This window comes from Cebus imitator, unplaced genomic scaffold (genome assembly GCF_001604975.1).
Source record: "Cebus imitator isolate Cc_AM_T3 unplaced genomic scaffold, Cebus_imitator-1.0 Scaffold334, whole genome shotgun sequence".
NCBI classification, from domain to species: Eukaryota; Metazoa; Chordata; class Mammalia; order Primates; family Cebidae; genus Cebus; species Cebus imitator.
In genome coordinates, this window is record NW_016107649.1 from 870,279 (window position 1) to 890,198 (window position 19,920).

A 19,920-nucleotide genomic window follows, 5' to 3' on the forward strand; every position below is an offset into this window, starting at 1 on the left:
TAGAAGTATAAAATAGAAATAATTGTATAGAGAGCTATGTCTTTAATTGTGAAAATAGGATACGGTTTTTAAAATATTTTATGTTAACGAATGAATGTTCAGCCTTGAGTGTAGCTCATGGGAGAAAAAGAAACTGCCTCTGACATGCTGCTTCCAAATCTGACATTGCTCCATGGAGGCAAAGACTCTAGTTGTAGTTAGTTTTTGTGAATTTTTTATTGATAAATGATATTTGTATGCATTTATGGGACAGATGTGATATTTTCTTATATGCATTGAATGTGTAACTATTAAGTCAGGGTATTTAAGGTACCTATTACTTTGAGTATTTATCATTTCTGTGGGATGGGAACATTTCAAGTCCCCTCTTTGACATATACAATACATTGATTTTAACTATAGTCACCCTACTCTGGTATCAAACATTAGAATATATTTCTTCTATCTAATTGTACGTTTGGTCAGTCATTTCTCTGTAGGGTACATTCATTTGTAAATATTAAGTTTAGACTATTGCTTCCAGTTCATTTCAATCTCTAACATAAAATGGGTTTAAAGGATCTCTATATTTCAAAAAAAATTATATAAAATTCCCTTTGCAAAAGCTGAGCTGGAAAAAAAAACATTTTAAATGAATATTATTTTACCTACCTAAATAAAACAACATTTAAGTCTAAAAATCACACTGTAAATAAGAAATTTATGTTACCATTATGTTTTTCTTTTATAATCATTAAATTCCTACAATGAAACTATTGAACTAGTGAACTTTGTGGCTGACTTCCCAGCACCCAATCCACCTCATTTCCATTGAGCAAAAAAGTGCAGTTTGGGAGAGAACTCAGTTCAAGATGTGGACTGCATTGGTCTACAGGTAACCGTATCATTTGCTGGCTTGGATTTGGACATATGACACAATTCTGTCCAAAGTGATTGAGGGAGATAGCTGCTGGAGACTTCTAAGAGACAGAGGAAGTCTAGAAGACATTTTTGTCACTCTTGGAAGTGAAAAATGAATTACCTGGTTCCTGTTTCTGCTGGTAGTTATATTTCCCACTACAGGAACCAGCAGCCAACTCTGTTAAAAGCCAGGTGTAAAGCTGCAAAAGACTGAGTACACCATGATATTGTTGAGTTGCTAACTCAACAAGTCCTGAAGCCTGCCTTACCTCTGGACTTCTTGTTCTACAAGGTGATAAATGTCCTTGCTATAACAAGATTTTGGCTGTGGTTGAAATGGTAAATATATAGAGAGGATAACAAAAGTTTAGGGCCAAACGTCCTTATGTGTCATTTTGTCCCTCTGTTCCTGACCCTATATCTTATAGAGCAGGAGCCCAGGCATGAGACTTCCTAATTTGACCCAGCCACATGGGCAGTAGCAGTGGATAAAGTCCTTCTCTCCTGATGCCCATCCAGCTGCTATCTTCACCACATATTTGACCTAGATGGCACTCGGTTTTGTCCACCCTTTAAGCATACATATGCACCTAGTGAGTGAACAAACAGGATATGTACAATACCTTCTAATGCCATGAAATTTAAGTTCTGCTAAATTTTATGTAACTGGACATTACATAAATTCCCCCAAAACTTGGCCTTACCCTGACTATTGTTCACATTGGGGTACTTTTTTTGGTCATAGTGATAATATTCCCCAAGCCTTAAAATGTGTCAGATACTGTGTTGAGTACTCTACTTGCTTTATCTCATTCATTTGAAAGTAATCGTAAGAGGTTGGTATTGTAACAAGGCCTGTTTTGCAGATGAGGAAATGAAAGCTCAGATATGTTGTGACACTGGCCCATAATTGCTCTTTTGGTGGATGACAGAGTGAAGATTCAAACCAGGTTCCAGGGAACTACATACCCTCTACCATCCGCTCTAGCTCTGACAGCCCATGCCCATATTTACCAATGCAGAGGCCAACCTGAGACTTAAAACTGGAATTTATTAAGGTACAAGCTAATAACATAATACATCTATTGCCAAATCATTTCCATGGCTGCTTCCAGATTCTTAGTAATAGCTATACTGTAAAGTTCAAATCAAGGGGACCAACTTCAGACTTTGATATCGCAGGTCCACGACTGCAGTTTACTAATCCAGGCACTGGATTTACAGCTATTAAATGCTTCACACTTGAGGATATTGTGTGTGATTAATATTCTTAATTTATTTATTTAGACTTTTTATTTGAGCTGGAAATATAGTAGAACAAGAAAGAAAATACCTCTTGGAGCCTGTATTTTAACATGGGGGACAATGAACTCGGTGCACCTTTAAATGTTCCATTAAATTCAATAAACATTTAATAAGTATTTCTATATCAAGTTCTGTGTTTGGCACTACAGATACGAGAAAAAAGATGCTGTCCTCTTATTGCCAAGTGTGACTGGACAACCCAACTGTTAGCGAATAATTGTAATTCTGTTTGGTAATTTCTCTTTCTGTTGGAAGGTTTACATTATTCTATTGAATAACTTTCCAATCAAAAGCAGGAGCACAATCCCACATAGAATCTGTCAAAGTAAGTACTCATTTCTCAGCTGTAACCCATTACTAGTTCCCTGCAGCAGAGACTGTGCTGCTTATTAAACCAGCTTCCCCGGTAAAGGTGCTCACTTCTCCAGTAACACTGCTATGGCAGATCCACGTTTCATTTATCTCAACTCATTGGAACTGGCAGAAGCTTCTCTAGGATTGTGCCGAACTTGGTGCAGCCAAAGTTGTTTTCTTCGCGGCCGCATAATCTGCCAGGTGCACATTAAGTGGCAGAAGGCCCTCGGCTTGGCAATTTCCAGAGGCCTTTTCGGGACTCGCTGGTTTTTAGGTCCCCTGAAGGGCATCTTGATCTAGGATGATAAGAAAGGGGCGAGATGAGAGATGGAATGAACCTCTACTCTCAGGTCCAATTCGACCTCGCCAAGCACCTGTCTAACCAATAGGAAAGAAGGTTACATTCAACTCTGTATCCAGCATCCAATCCAAGAACATGTCTCAGGCTCTGCTGCCTGGTCCCAGCCCGCCCCGAGTTGGCGCCGCAGAAGCTGGCCAGGCAGCTGAGTACCAGAGCCGCGCAGATAGGGAGGCTGGGGCAGTGCTCCGCAGCGCGGCGCCCGCTACTGCGCAGGCGCCTCAGGAAGAGCTCGGCCTTGCCCTTCTCCCTACAGGTCCCCTTTCATCGCAACTTCCCACGAGTGTCAGGTTCCGCGACCGCCGAGTTCCGGCGCTGGAAAGAAGCGGTGGCGGCGACTGGTGAGTACTAGCCTTGAGCGCTCGGCGTTCTGGGGGGCAATGTCACCCCCTTACTAGTCCACTAGGAGGTTTGAAAATAGAGATGGGGAGACCCTCTGACCCACTCTCCCCAACTACACGCACATCTCTTGGGGCGCGTCGGGGACGTCCACGAAAGGACTCAAATAACCAGGGAGGTGGTGGGCCGAGGCGGAGGCCAGTAAGGGAAGAGAAAAGAAAATTTACCAGGTGGTTGTGGAACTGGGGAAGGAAACCTGTGGTGTTAAGGGTGAAGGGAGAGTAGTCAGCTGGACGGTAGTGGAGGGACCGAAGGTGGAGCTGGGGTGAAAATGAGGGGAGCTGGGGCGGGGTCGCTGGGTGCCGGCGCTTGGGAGGGAAAGGCGTTTGGTTTTAAAGGAGAACCACCCATGGCATCGACATGCGTCTGTCTGAATAGTAGATCAGAGTTGGTTAATTATAGATAAGCATATTTAAGAACTAATTTCCTAGAAAACAAGCCAACCAAGCAATAAAAGGTACATTTAAGCGCTTTTTTAAGGGCTGGATTAAAAGCACTTTAAGGATTTACAAACAATGCTTCCTTTTCTTGTCACAACAACCTATGAGATCATAGTGTTCCCCTTTTACAGATGAGGAGAGTCACGCTCAGAGAAGAGAAGGGACGCGTCCAACCAAGATTGGACAGCTAGTGACAGGCAGCTTCAGGTTTGCACCGGTTCTGACTCCAGAAGGGTTTTTTTTTTTTTTTTTTTTTTTTTATTATCAGGCAATCAGACCCAAGTTTGAAGGAAGATTTGCTAACTACTGTGAAATATCAACTGCTGATTTCAGTATTATGAACTTTTATTTCTTCTCCCACCTCTCCCCTCACCCCCCGAGGTTGTTTCAATCTATTTTAAGGAAATTAAGAGACCTGCACTTGTGCATCTTCTCCCCACCTCCACTTAAATTAGTTACAGAATATAATTTGGAAGAAATGTTGATGAAACGATAAGGAGTAATGGAAGGAGGTATTTTACTACGTAGAAAGTAATATAAGTGAAAGTGTTTTGAAGATACTAGAAAATTTTGTGTATGCTAGAAATTTCTGTGTGTTTTACAAAATTGGAGAATAATTTAGAATCCTACGATTTTTAAGACCAATGAATTTTTTTAGGGAGTATATATTTTTCCTTAGACTGTAAGAAAACAGCTGATAATAATCTAAAAGTAACTGCCTAAGTTAGCTATAGATATAGAATAAAGCTCTTTTAAACGTGTATGAGAGTTTCATGGTATTACAGAGCAGATGGCATACTAATTTTGACAAATAACTTTCACCATATCCTGTAACGGTTATCCCCTCTCAACTTTACATGGGCTAAGAATGCCAGTGAGAGTTGACTGACATGCATTCTACCCAGGCAAGAATGTCTTCCCAGAGAAGTTAGAAGGTAGTTTGTCCCATGAATTGAAGACTGACTCACACTTCCAGCTGTTGTGGGGATATTTGATTGCAGTCCAGAGAGGTCTGCTTTTTTTCTTCTCTTCGACATCTTTTTGGTGTGAAAAATTACAGAATTTCTCTCAATATGTTGTAATACAACAGTTTCATTCCCTGAAAACTTAATTTTTACTCCTTGGAAACTGCTTAAGAACTTCTCATTGTTGGTTTCTCTATAGCTTAACACTCCCTGTTAGAATGAGACAGAATGTGGTAGACATGGATCTAACACTGCTAATAAAAGGTGTTCTGTCAGGAAGAGTTCTGTTAATAGTTTGGAGATTATTAATAGACTTGTAAACTTGTTGAGGACATGAAATTAGTAAGAACACAGTAAAGCAACTGATTCCTTTCTGAGTCCAGCCAATCACTAGACTTTCGCTTCATCATATGGAAAAAGAGATTAGACTAAATTTCTTAACATATTTTGTAGCTTCACCATAATATTCTGCCTATCATAGTACAGACTTGCTTTTTCCCAATATATTTGTAACTAGAATAGATAAAGGGAAACCAATTTTGATGGCCTATTCTGTAACCTTTACATATACCCAATTTACGCACAAGGAAACAGAAGCCAAGAAAAGTTGGATCTATCCAAGATCACCCATCTACTAAGTGTGAGCTCAGGTTTTGGGACCCTTCTGACTTCAGGCTACAGTCTGTACTACTAATCCTGAGGACAAGGACTGGGGTGCTTGGATCCTAGCAGTGTACTGAGGGATTACTCAGCCACAGGATTAATAGCATTTGTTCCTGGAGCATCCTTTTAACTCAAGATTTGAGGAAGCATTTTGATTTGTATTTTGTGGGAGAGGACGATTTGTATTTTGTGGGAGAGGACAGACACAGGTTTTTTGGTCTGTTTTGCACATGGGAAGTGGTATAAAACTTTAATCACATTAAAACACTCATGTATTATGGAATATAAAATTCACACAATTTTTGAGGTAAAATGAGATCAAAGATGTTTTCTGTTTTGTGGCATGACATTTAAGATTACAATTTCACTTCCCTCTGCTCTTTTTTAAAACTAATAGTTGTATTGAGATATAAATCATACACCATTCAATTCACTCATTTAAAGAGTACAGCTTTATGGAGTTGTGCAACTGCCACCACAATCAATTTGAAAACATTTTCGTCACCTCAAAAAGAAACTTTATGCCTACTGGCATTTACTATCCATTTTCCCCCCAACCCCAGCCCTAGATAGTTACTATAGTTACTTTCAGTCTCTATAGATTTGCCTATTCTAGACATTTCATCTAATGGAATTATATAATAGGTGATCTTTTGTGACTGCATTCTTACATTTAGCATATTTATCCAGGTTGTAACATGTATCAGTATTTCCTTTTTATGCCAAATAATATTCTGTTATATGGATATATCACATTTTATTCATTCATAAGTTGGTGGACATCGAGATGTTTCCACTTCTCAATTCATAATGCTGCTGTGAACATTTGTGTACAAGTTTTTGTGTGGACATATATTTTCATTGCTCTTGGGCACATACCTAATAGTTGAATTGCTGGGTTATATAGTAGCCCTATATTTAATCCTTGGAAGACTGCCAGAATATCTTCTAAAGTAGCTGTACCACTTTACATTTCCACTAGCAGTTTATAAAGTTTTCAATTTCTCTATCAATACTTGTTGTTATATATTATTTAATCATCTTTCTGGGTGTTAAGTGGTATCTTGTGGGTTGGTTGCATTTTTCTGATGACTAATGATGTTGAGCATCTTTCCATGTGCTAATTTGTCATCTGTGTCTTCTTTGGAGAAATATCTTTCAGATCATGCTCTTTTTTTAATTGGATTATTTGACTTTTTATTGATGAGTTGTAGCAGTTCTTTATATAGTCTAGATACAAATGTCTTATCAGATTTATGATTTGCAAATATTTTCTTCCATTCTCTGGGTTGTTTTTTCACTTTCTTAATGGTATTTCTTAAAGCACAAGACTTTTTAATTTTGAAGTCCAGTTTATTTCTCTTTTTTGGTCACTTGTGCTCCTGGTGTGGTATCTAAGAAGGCTTTGCCTAACCCAGGGTTACAAAAATTTACTCCTACATTGTCTTTTAAGATCTTTACAGTTTTAGCTCTTAATCTAGGTCTGTGATCTATTTTGAATAAATTTTTCTGTATGGTATGAGGTGGGGGCTCCAATTTGTTCTTTTACATGTGGATATTCAGTTGTCCCTGTACCATTTGTTGAGTTGTCTTGGCACCTCTCTGCTCTTAGAGGTAAATCCACTGGAAAATTTTTAGATACACTATGATATTCCATTTGTAGTAATTTCTCTAACAGCTTAGCTTTAAAAATAATACATTATGGTATATGAATCTCCAACACACTGTTACAAATAGATACTCATAAATTTATGAGTATTTTTTCCCTGTGAGAGATACTGTGCCACCTATCTACTGATTTAAGTCTATTCTGTTATTTGGTGTTGTACAAAATTGATTAAAGTGTAAAGTCCATCTTTCTTTTTCCAGGATGATAGCCTGATTTATTATTTTGGTCATTTATACTCCTGTTTTGATTATTATATATTTGAAAAGTATAAGCTGTTTGTCACCTAATACATGGCACATACATATACTTTTGTGTTATGGAATTAGTGATAGTAGATATTTGTTGAATGATTTTTTAAAAAATGACCCAGGTGACTGCCGGGTCAGACATAATATTTCTGACCCAGTTTCTTCATATGTAGGAACTCACTTTAGGATATTCTGGAAATACAAACTAATACTGAAGAACCATTATAGGCCACCAAGATGAATAATGATTATCCTTTACATGTTGTTGTAATACATTTCAGAAAAATTGTGACAATGAAGTATGATGAATAGAAATTCAAGTTGACAGTTATTTCTGTAATTATTTCACAGTAATTTGCATGCAAGTTGGGCCTGGATATTGGAGGGGCTTGAATGTGAGACTGAGGCAGGGGGACCTTTTGAATAAATTTAAGGGAACATGAACAGAGCTGTGCCCAGGGAGACTGAGTTGGCAGCAGATGTGAGGTGAGAAAGTGGAAGGTTGTAGTAGTAGAGATGGATGAGTGGGTAGCTGTTAAAAATGCTTGGTTTCAAATGCAGGTTTCTGGCCTCTACTCTGGGCTGACTGAATCAGAATCTTCTAGTTAGAGTGACTTGACAGCTGCACTTTTAACAAGCTCCCTTCAGTGATTCTTATGTCTGATGTGCTGTATTAGATGATATGAAGATAGAATTGACTAGACTGGCAACTGATCATATACTCAGGGGATCTCTTTGTGACTGAGAGGATGGTGAAACTGTTTTAAAGGATTGGGAACTAAGGAAGGGGGAAAGATTTGAAGATACGGAGAATGCATTCCATCTGACACATATCAGATTGGACTTGGCAGCAGAACAGCTGTGCAGTGGGACAGGATTGGTTGGTAATATAAAATAGTTACACAAGGAAAGATCCAGAGCAGTAAATAGTGTTTTTCAAAAAGTAAATTTATGAGTACGTTTTCCCAATGAGAAGATACTGTGCCACCTATTTGCTGATTTAAAAGTCTACTCTGTTATTGGAAACAAATATTGGGGTATGGGGAGCTATACTTAGAGAAACCAGGGAATCTACTCAATCCAAGCTTTCATGGAGATCTGCATGCTCTTGACACAAGTTCTAAAATTGTAGCAACCCACATGATATTGTGCACTGATTAAACCCAGTTAAAACTCTCTGAAGGAGGAGTTAAGTTGTACATAAACACTGTTGGGGGAATAAAATATTGAATGAAAGGGGAAGTATCATTGTCTAGATTCTTGTTAGCTGAAATTGCTGAGATATGACTAGGGCTGTGTCTGGAAATACCTGTATGCCTCCTCTATGACTCGTTAGGTTTATTACTCTGTCCTTTGGAGAGGTGGTTTTGTTACTCTGCATTATTTTTGGTTATTGGGTAGCACCAGGAACAAATTTCCCATGCACCACATTCAGAAGGCAGCCTGTCTCAGGCTAAAATAGTAGAGATGTTCTAGATCCCAAGATCCTCGTAAATCAGATTCTGTGCCTTTGGTCTTCATAATTTTAACTCAGTTTTTAAGAGGATCACAGCATCTGTCAGTAAGTATTTGACCACAAGTACACAGATCCTCCGGGTGGTATGTTTGGAAGAAAGAGAAAAAGTGCCTGTCTTTAAGTATTTTCAGTCTACTTGAGAGAATACACAATAAGTGACTCCTGAACTTCATAATCATATTAGTTAAGTCACTGCTCTTCATACCTGGGACCTCAACATGCATACCCGTTACCATACCCAGGGTCTTGTTACTCTGAAATCATGCATTCACTTGCTGCATTCTAACTTCAATCCCAGATCTTTGTAACTTTCACTAAATGTTACTCTTAACTAATCTTAATTACTTATTTGACTTCACCAGAACCTCTATGTAGTTGAAAAACTTCTCTACTTCTCACTTACATCTGTCAGTTTCAGCTTAGATGCTGTAGCCCAAATTTCAGCTGCTCTTTAGTCAACATCTTCAACTTTCTTTGTCATCCTTCAGTCTCTGGCACAATCTAAAATCCAGGTAGGATCAGCTGTCTGTTTTATTCCTGTCTGTGCCAGGTTTACTGAGTTGCTAGAGAAAACCAGTCAACTGTGTCACTGAAAACTCATGACAGCTGTCAACGTTGACTCCAGTTCTACTGTTTCCTTATAGGTTCTCCCATCCTCCACATTAACTGTTTCAGACATTCTCTTCCTCAGACCTCTGAACCTTTTACCACTCTACTCCCTCTCGATAATTAACCCTGCCTCTGGCAACTCCCTTCACCTCCAGCCTTCAAACCTGTCAGTTCCCCTACCTTTGCTCCTTCTCTCCTGTTATAATGGAACAGGCATCCTGTCCATCTAAAGTGAATCATTATACCTAAATCACATGTCCTATTTTCTTAGAGATGAAAGAAGACAGAGACTGAAGGCAGGGAGATTTATTAGCAAAAAGCTGTTTTTGTCATCAGTGAATTGATTTTTTAAAAAAGAACAAAGAATCAGATAGCTTTAAGCCTAGGATATTAGTGAAAATAGTTGTTGATAGCAAAATGGAAGTTTAAGAGGGACATGGTATTGAAATTTATTCCAATAGCTGTTGGATTTCTTCCTAAGTTACTGAACCATCGAAGTCCCTGTAGGCTTTGTATGTTTGTTAGTCAACTTCATGTGACTATTGGGGCATGTACAGACTGATGGGGGGGCTTTTTTCCCAATAGCATTTATTTCTTATTCCTCCCTTTTTATAGCAGTATTTTTCAACAAGAACTGGCAATTATCCAATGTGGTAGAATTTCCACCAATTATTTCTGTGGGTTAAAGGAAATATAAGGTGCAATTTATTAAACTGGAGAAATAATCCTTATCTCTGGAGCCTCTGAAAGCTTGGCATGAACTTAATGTTATACAAAAGAATCATTTTAGTTTTTGCATCTATTTTTATTAAGCCTTTGGAAGAATTTCTAATGTGGCAAATGAGCAAGACACCCAAGAAGGAGTATTGTCATGGAGTATAAAAATGGCCCATATGGTACAGGGAGGGGAACATCACACCCTGGGGACTGTTGGGAGTTGGGGGGCTGGGAGGGACAGTGGGAGTAGGGAGGTTGGGGAAGGATAACATTGGGAGAAATGTGTGATGTAGGTGATGGGTGGATAGAGACAGCAAACCACCATGGCATGTGTGTACCTATGCAACAATCCTGCAAGATCTGCACATGTACCCCAGAATTTAAGGTACAATAAAAAATAAATAAATTTTGAAAAATGGCTCATATGAAGCATAGAGTAGGGCATATATATAAACAGGAAATTGGACAAGTAAAGATAATTTTTTTTCCAATTTTAGCTTTTAGTTATCTCTAAATAAATGGCATTATTTAAGCTAATATAGGTAAAGCTGGCATATAAATGTTGGTTCTGTCCTCCTGTGAGCTAAAATTCTGAAACTTAACCCAAATAAAGTAGCATTACTGCTTATAAATTGTGTTTTTACATTTTAGGAACCCCGATTGCTGTCCTTCAATGTGTTCATTATGAAGTTATTAGTAATAATTTTGTTTTCTGGACTTATAACTGGTTGTAGAAGTGACTCTTCCTCTAGTTTGCCACCTAAGTTACTACTAGTGTCCTTTGATGGATTCAGAGCTGACTATCTGAAGAATTATGAATTTCCTCATCTCCAGAATTTTATCAAAGAAGGTGTCTTGGTAGAGCATGTTAAAAATGTTTTTATCACAAAAACATTTCCAAACCACTACAGTATTGTGACAGGCTTGTATGAAGAAAGCCATGGCATTGTGGCTAATTCCATGTATGATGCAGTCACAAAGAAACATTTTTCTGACTCTAATGACAAAGATCCTTTTTGGTGGAATGAGGCAGTACCTATATGGGTGACCAATCAGCTTCAGGAAAACAGATCAAGTGCTGCTGCTATGTGGCCTGGTACTGATGTACCCATTCACAATACCATCTCTTCCTATTTTATGAATTACAGCTCCTCAGTATCATTTGAGGAGAGACTAAATAATATTACCATGTGGCTAAACAATTCAAACCCACCAGTCACCTTTGCAACACTCTATTGGGAAGAACCAGATGCAAGTGGCCACAAATATGGACCTGAAGATGAAGAAAACATGAGCAGAGTGCTGAAAACCGTAGATGATCTTATTGGTGACCTAGTCCAAAAACTCAAGATGTTAGGGCTGTGGGAAAATCTCAATGTGATCATTACAAGTGATCATGGGATGACCCAGTGTTCTCAGGACAGACTGATAAAGTTGGATTTCTGCATCGATCGTTCTTACTACACTCTTATAGATTTGAGCCCAGTTGCTGCACTACTTCCCAGAATAAGTAAGTAAACTTTCAGCTGAGGGAAACTATTGAATGTGGCAGTTGATTGAGGGGAGTGAGTTGTATAAAAAAATGAAGCTCTGGCTTCTTGTAGTTTAGAGCCATATACTCAGAGTGGGATTATATTTATTTTTTCCCTCTTATTTACAAGTTTAGAGCAGTTGGCTTATGGTTTAGTTATGTGGCTTGTGGTTTAGTTTCAAAGTGAGTATTTCTTTGCTTTTGATATATCTCTTAATTATTTGCACTAATGGTAAAAGGAAATTTTTTTCCTTAAACATCTTGGATTTTAGTATGTGATATTTAGTGGAGATAGTGTGAGGTACCTTTCTTCTACTGATCAAAGCATTAGTAGTTAATAGTAACATGTAATTAGTTTATACTTACTTAGGAATATACACCTGAAAAATGTCTGCTTTCTATAGAAGCCACCATGATAATCCACAAGTGAAACAGAGATTTGTTAATCTTTGAGAAAGGTATGTGTATGTGTGTATCAGTCCCCAACACTGTCACATTATTATTGCTCTGTTTTAAGAAGAAAAGTGATTTAATAGATGACATTATCTATAATTTACTTTCAGTTATTCTAGTTTGGCATATTTTTTTCCTTATCAATCATAACTTGTTTCCTTTGCTGTTTCCTTTTTCCTCAGATAGAACAGAGGTTTATAACAAACTGAAAAACTGTAGCTCTCACATGAATGTTTATCTCAAAGAAGATATTCCCAACAGATTTTATTACCAGCATAATGATCGAATTCAGCCCATTATTTTGGTTGCTGATGAAGGCTGGACAATTGTGCTAAATGAATCTTCACAAAAATGTAAGTATTTAGATGAGATATTTCTGTTGTATCCTAACAAATCATACATTGTGATACTATTCTGTTAAGAGGGTACTTTGATTTAAAGATATTTACACAGAATAATTAGTTCAGTTTTCAACCAGGTAATTCCCAGATCTTCATTTAATAGCAATTTACAGTAATCACAATTTCACCTTTAAATTAGAAAGTAACTGTAAGAGTAAAAGCATAGTCCTGCTTTCTTTCCAAAACTACAATTACTCTCAGTAATTTCCAAGATTTATTCTCTTGATTTATAGAAAATAAAAGAAAGAAGTAAAGAAACAGTAAACAGGGAGTGATTAGCTAGTCTTTTTTCTTATGTGTATTAAAAAAAAATTTATCTGAGTAACCCTAAGTCTTCCCCAGTGACAAAATGATTTACCTGAATGCTACAGCTATTTAGAATACTGGGCAAGAATCAGGAAGTAACCAAACAAAAAAATCCAGCAAGTAAACAAAAGAGCTATATCAAAATCTCTCCTAACATGGAGAAAATGTATAGGGGAGAGTTACAGGTCTTGCTTCAAACTGAAGCTTTTTTAACATATTTCACTTTCAATTCAAAAACTTTTTTTTAAATCTAATTTTGTGGTCTGTAGCAGGGGTCAGCAAACTTTTTCAGTAAAGGGCCAGACAGAAAATAGTTTAGGCTTTGTGGGTCAGCTGGTCTCTGTCTCAGCTACTCAACTCTGCCTTTATTGTGTGAAAACAGCCATAGACAACATGTAAACAAATTGAAGTGGTGTGTTTCAGTAAAACATTGTTTACACAAAGGATGGAGGGCTAACCTTGGCTGTGGCTGTAGTGCAGAGTTCCCTAATTTATAGCAATTTAGAAGTACCAGGCAAGCATAGGACAGACTCAGGGCCAATGAAGTTTGTATATTATTTACATTGATGTTATGTTGCATATTCATTGTTGAAAACTGAAAATATCGAAAGAACAAAAACTACCTGTAATCCCTCAGTACAGATTTATAGGCAAATGTTAATTGTGGGCATTTCCCCCCATCCAATCTTTTTTCTATTATATGATTGTGTGTGTGTGTATGTGTGTGTATTTTAATATTATTGAAATCTTACTATATATATATTGTTATATTCTGCTTTTTGTCATATAGGTTATTCTTATAATGAAATATTTTAAACATACAACCAAAGAATAATATAACAAATAGCAATATACTCATCACTCAGTCATCCGTACTTAATACGAAAGTGGGAGCTTATTCAATACAACTAGTGTACATTAAATGGCAACATTTGTTATAATAAAGCTAAAAATTGGGAATCTATTATTGGAATTATATTAGGGACTATCACATGCTTTTCCTTAAATCTAACTTTTACTGGGATTATAAATTAGCATCATCAGGTTAGACAACATATTCCATTCAAGATCCCTCCTGTAACATTTTCGGTTACCTGGCCCTCTTGATGTTGGAGTGTTTATTACCTGTGAGTAAACCTGTAACATATTATGTCATCCTCTTTCTTATCACAGGAATAGTTGAGATATGTTAGGCTACAGATTTTCTTTTTCTCCGTTTGCTGGTCTTATTCACTTCTGCTCTCCCCAGTTACACAGAACCCTCAGCTTGACCACTCTCTTTATCAATGGTGCTGTTTGCAGTAAGCTCTTGCAAACAGTACTGAGATTGATAGGTGAAGTAAGTGGTACTAGGGCTGAAAGATAAGTACGTCAGGTTGAGAAGTGGTGGTAAAGTCTGGGGCTATGACCAATTGGGAAAAGGGATGTGTGTGTGTTTGTGTGTGTGTGAGTGAGTGAGTGTGAGACAGAAATAGGGAACATAGCTGAGTTGAAGAAATAGAAATTTTTATTTCTGGCCCTTTTCTGAAAGAATTGAATGTGTATATACTAGAAGCAAGTTATTTTGTCCTAAAAAGTCTGATATTATTCACTGATGTTGTTTTGTTCTTTTTCAGTAGGTGATCACGGTTATGATAATTCTTTGCCTAGTATGCATCCATTTCTAGCTGCCCGTGGTCCTGCATTCCACAAAGGCTACAAGCATAGCACAATTAACATTGTGGATATTTATCCAATGATGTGCCACATCCTGGGAATAAAACCACATCCCAATAATGGGACCTTTGGTCATACTAAGTGCTTGCTAGTTGACCAGTGGTGCATTAATCTCCCAGAAGCCATTGCGATTGTTATAGGTGCACTCTTGGTATTAACCACGCTAACATGCCTCATAATAATCATGCAGAATAGACTTTCTGTACCTCGTCCATTTTCTCGACTTCAGCTACAAGAAGATGATGATGATCCTTTAATTGGGTGACACGTGCTGGGGTTTATACAAAACTAAGAATGTATCCAAGGAATGATGTTGTAACTGTGAAAAAGAGTACTTTGAAAGACAAAGAACTTAGACTAAGCATGTTAAAATTATTATTTTTTTCCTTGTGTTTTGTTTTGGTTGCATTTGCTAATAAGATAACCCTGACCATAGTAAAATTGCTAGTAAATCATTAGGTAACATCAACCCTAGCTAGAAATACTAAAAATGGCTTTCAAGAAAAATACTTCCTCTGCTTTTATTTTGCAGTGAAGATGTGATACATCTTGAAATGAAAATATACCAAAATTTAGTAGGCATGTTTTTCTAATAAATTTATATATTTGTAAAGAAAACAACAGAAATCTTTATGCAATTTGTGAATTTTGTATATCATGAAGGAAAAGGTTCCTATATTTTTATATTTACTTTTAATTAGTTTGTATCTCAAGCACCCTCTTGAGGTAGTAAATGCTCTGTGATGGTTAATAAAATTGGACCAGACAGAAAAGATATAGCAAATGAAGAAATATTTTAAAGGAAACCTATTAAAACAAAAAACAACTGAGACCAATTGATAAAATCTTGAGTTGTCACCATTATGTCTTAAACTGTTGGTCTTAAAGGTTACATCTTTTGAAGATTATTGTTAATAAGAAATTCAGAAGAAAAGAGAGAGAAGTGCTTTTTCCTCTATCTGTGCTTAATGCCTTTATGTAAGTTACTTAGTTGTTTGTTTGTGTGTGCCTGTGCAAGTGTGTTTGTGTGTGTTTGTGTGGACATTATGTGACTTACTATAGAAGGAGGTCAGAGATGGACTGTGGCCAGGCTTCCACATTCCCAAAGAACACAGATCTCAGGAAAGGTTATTTTTGCAGCTCATATTTGTTTATTTTGTCCTAACTCACAAGTTAAAATCATAACTTCATTTTATTAACTTTTATTCTCTCATATTTATTGTACCCTGGGGTTTCCAAATGCTGCAGAAAGAATTTATGACCCGAATACAAATCTGAATTTGACTGGGACAGAATGAGGAATGGAGGTTTTTATACTTGTTTTTGGGACTTTATGCCTTACTTTTTAGGCTATAGAATAGTTAAGAAATGTTAAACAGAATTTAGTGTCTTTTGGTCTTTTAAACCATTCATATTTTAAGTGGAAGAATAGTTTTAGTGCTGCCTCCACTTTTTTTTTTTTCCCAGTACTTGCATCACAGAAATAATCCTTCTGTTTAACATGTTTCTTCAGAACCAAGGGTTTATTGTGAAGAACTGTCATCCTGTCTTTGTTAGTACCTTCTAGTAATCAAAAGTAATATGAAGAAACTAAGTTGTGGCACACTGTATTATATTTAATAGGGGAAAAATTGGGCTCATGAACCATTCATCAGTACGCAAGACAAGCAGTTAATAGTATGATCTTTGAAGTTTTGATAATATAAAATAAACTTGGTAACTGTTTTACAAATATAAAAGTATAATAAATAGGCAGCCCAGTTGAATGTTGATTATCTATGATGGTAAAAAACAACAGTGGTGCCAGTCATCAAACATACAATGCATCCTATTGAGTCACTGCTAATTTCTTGAGCCTGGTATTTGCTGCCTATTGTATTTGGGGTTGTTGAGAGGCGTTTTCAAACCCTGTATAAATAATCTATGCTGTTGGTCATAAGTTGACTATATTAAGAACAGTAAAATAAATAAAACCCAACAGTACTAATTTTGCTTTTTGATAAATTTTATTTCCAATTTTTTTCACAAAAGATAGTTATCCTAAAGGTTAATAGTTGATCTGAACAGAGTAATAGAAAAGTTCTACTTTAATTTCCATTAAAAAACAAATAAAATTGACACATTTAAAGTAGTGGATTTTTTGAAGTATCTAAAATAGCAGCAGAATAATTTATACTTGGTCCTTGCAATTGTATGGGTTTTAACGATTGCATTAGGTTGATTGGTTATGACTTTCAGAAATCTATACTTGGCCTCCAACTCATGAGTGGATTTTATGTAGAATGGGATAGGAAGGGATGTTCTGTATCTTAACCCATTCAACAAGACATTTACCTATTTGTCTTTCCTTACATTCTCAAAATATTAACTTGAATTGTAAATTAAGCAAAAATTTTAAAAGTATATGTCGATGGGACAAGAAGAATAGTATTTATTTAATAAAAACATATATATTATATTGAACTATGTGTTAATTCATTTGTATCTTTAAAAAAATTATCACTGTTAAAGTCTATGACTCCTTTAGTACACTGAGAACATGTTACAGTGAAACTAGCCTTTTACATTAAGGTTTTGGTATGTATTTTGTTAAATAACTAATACGCTGCTCTGTTTTCTGGGTGGCAAAAAGTATTTGGCTCCAGGAAACATTTAATTGGTCATGACAACAATACCCCAAGGTAATAGGAAAAATTTTCATTAAGTGTTTTTTATTCAGTCAGTGAATTCAGAATAAGTACATTCATGTATAACATAGGGACAATTCTGCTGCTATTTATATGTGATTCTTCTGATAAACAATAGAATAAAACATATTTCAATGTTTGTGTATAGGTTTTGCATTATTATTTCATAGGTTTGGTATAAGAATTTGTAGATAAATTCTTGGCACATTAAAGTATTAAAATGTTTTTACATTGTTCTTGGGTGTCTCCCTCTTGTGCCCGTACCTGATACGCTATGGATGATTGCATTTAATTCATTTTATTTGGATGGTTTTACTTCCGTGTTAACACATAAAGTTGTTGAAAATGAAGGATGAGGAGGAGATGGAAAATGTGTATTTATTGTCAACTCTTGAAATAGTGTGTAAATAAAATAACATGAGTGTGCTTTAAAGAAGTATCTTTGTGGTGCCTTAATTTAAATTAAAATATTTTTGACATATTGTTTGAATTCAGAATTAATGACTTTGTTCATGATTTTTTAAATTTGTGTGAATAAAATCTACCAAAATGTTCTTACTGTAATTATTAAATATAAAGTTCAGTGTCACTGGTAATTTTTACATTTGTTACCTTCTTGCAAAATATACTTACTGTGCTAGATGTTGACATGACTTAGTTATATTATAGAAGCCCACATAGGTATTTATTAGGATTTTTTAAAACTCTTTAACAAAAATTTCAAAACAATGTATACATACACAATCCAGCATAAGGACATTATTGGAAAGAAAGCCAAGATAAGTTTTGCAGAGCCTCCGGAGCTGTAATTTATTGGCTTATGGTAGAAGAGAAGAGGTTTGAAAAAACTGATTATAAAATAGTAGGGATGCTGGGGGAGGCATTATAATATATAAACTTTGTTTTGTACATAGCCATAGGTATTTAATGACTTATCCAGTTGAATATAGATTCAACAAGGCTCCCTCTATTAGCAGTAATTAATTCATTTTCTGTTTTTATATTAAGAGAACACTGCTAAGAATTGTAGGAAAACAAAAGAATAAATGGCACTTTCTTTACTCTGAAACAGAGAATTCTTTTAAAAGTGGTAAAACTCTATTTATGCCAACAAATTATGTGTACACATGGGTTAATTCTTGCCGCTGAGAGCCTTGTATCCAGAATCATTTTCCAGACCTTGGGCTTCCTGAGGTTCAGATGATAACTTTGCCCCTTCCCACCACTCCCAGCCTCCTTAGTGCCTGTATTTGGTTATTATTACATCCCTCTCACCCCTTCCTCCATAGTGTACATCCACACACACTCACAACCATTGCTTGAAAGAACATGTGAAAATCTAAATGATCCAATGGATTCTGGAGCCCTGTAACACACAGACATGTTGATTACAACGTGTGTGTGTGTGTGTATGAAAGTGTATTTGTGAAGAACTATTTTTATATATCCTATATGCTAGTCTTTTTTAGGATATGTGGTTTGCAAGTACTTCCTCTGTAGCTTATCTTTTTAGCCTCTTCTCATGGGTTTTCACAGAACAACAAATAAAGCTGCTTTTGATGAGGCCCAGTTTACCAACTTTTTCTTTTATGGGTTGTGCTTTTGGTGACAAGCCAAATACCTCTGTCTCGCCCTAGGTTTTGAAGATTTTCTCCTATGTTTTTTCTAAAAGTTTAGTTTTTCATTTAAATCTATGATACATTTTGAATTATATTTTATATAATGTGTGTGGTTTAGGTCAAGGTTCAGGGTTTTTGTTGTTGAAAAGGCTATTCTTTCTCCATTGATTTGCTTTTTAAACTTTGTCAAAAATCAGTTGGGACTATTTATGGGGATTCATTTCAGATTTCTCTATTCTGTTCCATTAATCTATGTGTCTCTCTGCCAACACCATACTGTCTTGATTACTGTATCTATACAATAGGACTTGATATCAGGTAGATTGATTCCTCTAGCTGTATTCTTTTTCAGTTTTGTTTTACCTATTTTAGGGCTTGTGTCTTCCCATATTAATTTTAGAATAAGTTTGTCTATGTCTACAAAAAAATGCTTTGCAGGGATTTTGAACAACAGGAATTGCAGTAAATCTATAGATCAATTTGGGGAGTTGGCACTTTTACTATGTTGAGTCTGCCAACTTTTGGACATGATATGTCTCTTTATTGAAACCTTCTTTGATTTGAAGGCTCTTTTGATTTATTTTGTCAGTATTTGGTAATTTTCAGGATCCTGTACCCATTTTATTAAGTTTATATCTAAGAATTTTATTTTCTCTGGAGTGAATGTAATAGTAATATGTTTTTAATTTTAGTTTTCATATATTTATTGTTAGTATATAAACATTGATTAATCTTTATGTGTTTATCTTGTGTCTTGAGACCTTGCTGTTAGTTCTAAGAGTTTCTGTTTTGATTTTTAGATTCTTTGGGATTTTCTACAAAGGCATGTCACCTGGGAATAGGGATAGTTTTGTTTCTTTTTTATCACAATACATGCGTTTTTTTCTTTCTTTTTTATATTGCATTTTAGGTTTTGGGGTACATGTGAAGAACATGCAAGATTGTTGCATAGGTACACACATGGCAGTGTGATTTGCTGCCTTCCTCCCCTTCACCTATATCTGGCGTTTCTCCCCACGCTATCTCTCCCCACCTCCCCACCCCCCTGTTCCTCCCCCATTTCC

General features: G+C 36.2%; 1 protein-coding gene across 2 annotated transcripts; it reads left to right on the forward strand.

Annotated features, from left to right (window-relative positions):
* The first annotated feature begins 3,020 nt into the window (after positions 1-3,020).
* ENPP4 (ectonucleotide pyrophosphatase/phosphodiesterase 4) lies at positions 3,021-17,788 on the forward strand. Of its 2 annotated transcripts, none has more exons than XM_017505126.2 (4): positions 3,021-3,258; positions 10,795-11,653; positions 12,310-12,480; positions 14,451-17,788. In XM_017505126.2, the coding sequence occupies exons 2-4, from the start codon at positions 10,828-10,830 to the stop codon at positions 14,813-14,815; spliced, it is 1,362 nt and encodes a 453-aa protein (XP_017360615.1). In that variant the 5' UTR covers positions 3,021-3,258; positions 10,795-10,827; the 3' UTR covers positions 14,816-17,788. The 2 variants fall into 2 exon arrangements, with proteins under 2 accessions (XP_017360615.1, XP_017360616.1); XM_017505127.2 differs by having other exon boundaries at positions 14,454-17,788.
* The last annotated feature ends 2,132 nt before the right edge of the window (positions 17,789-19,920 follow it).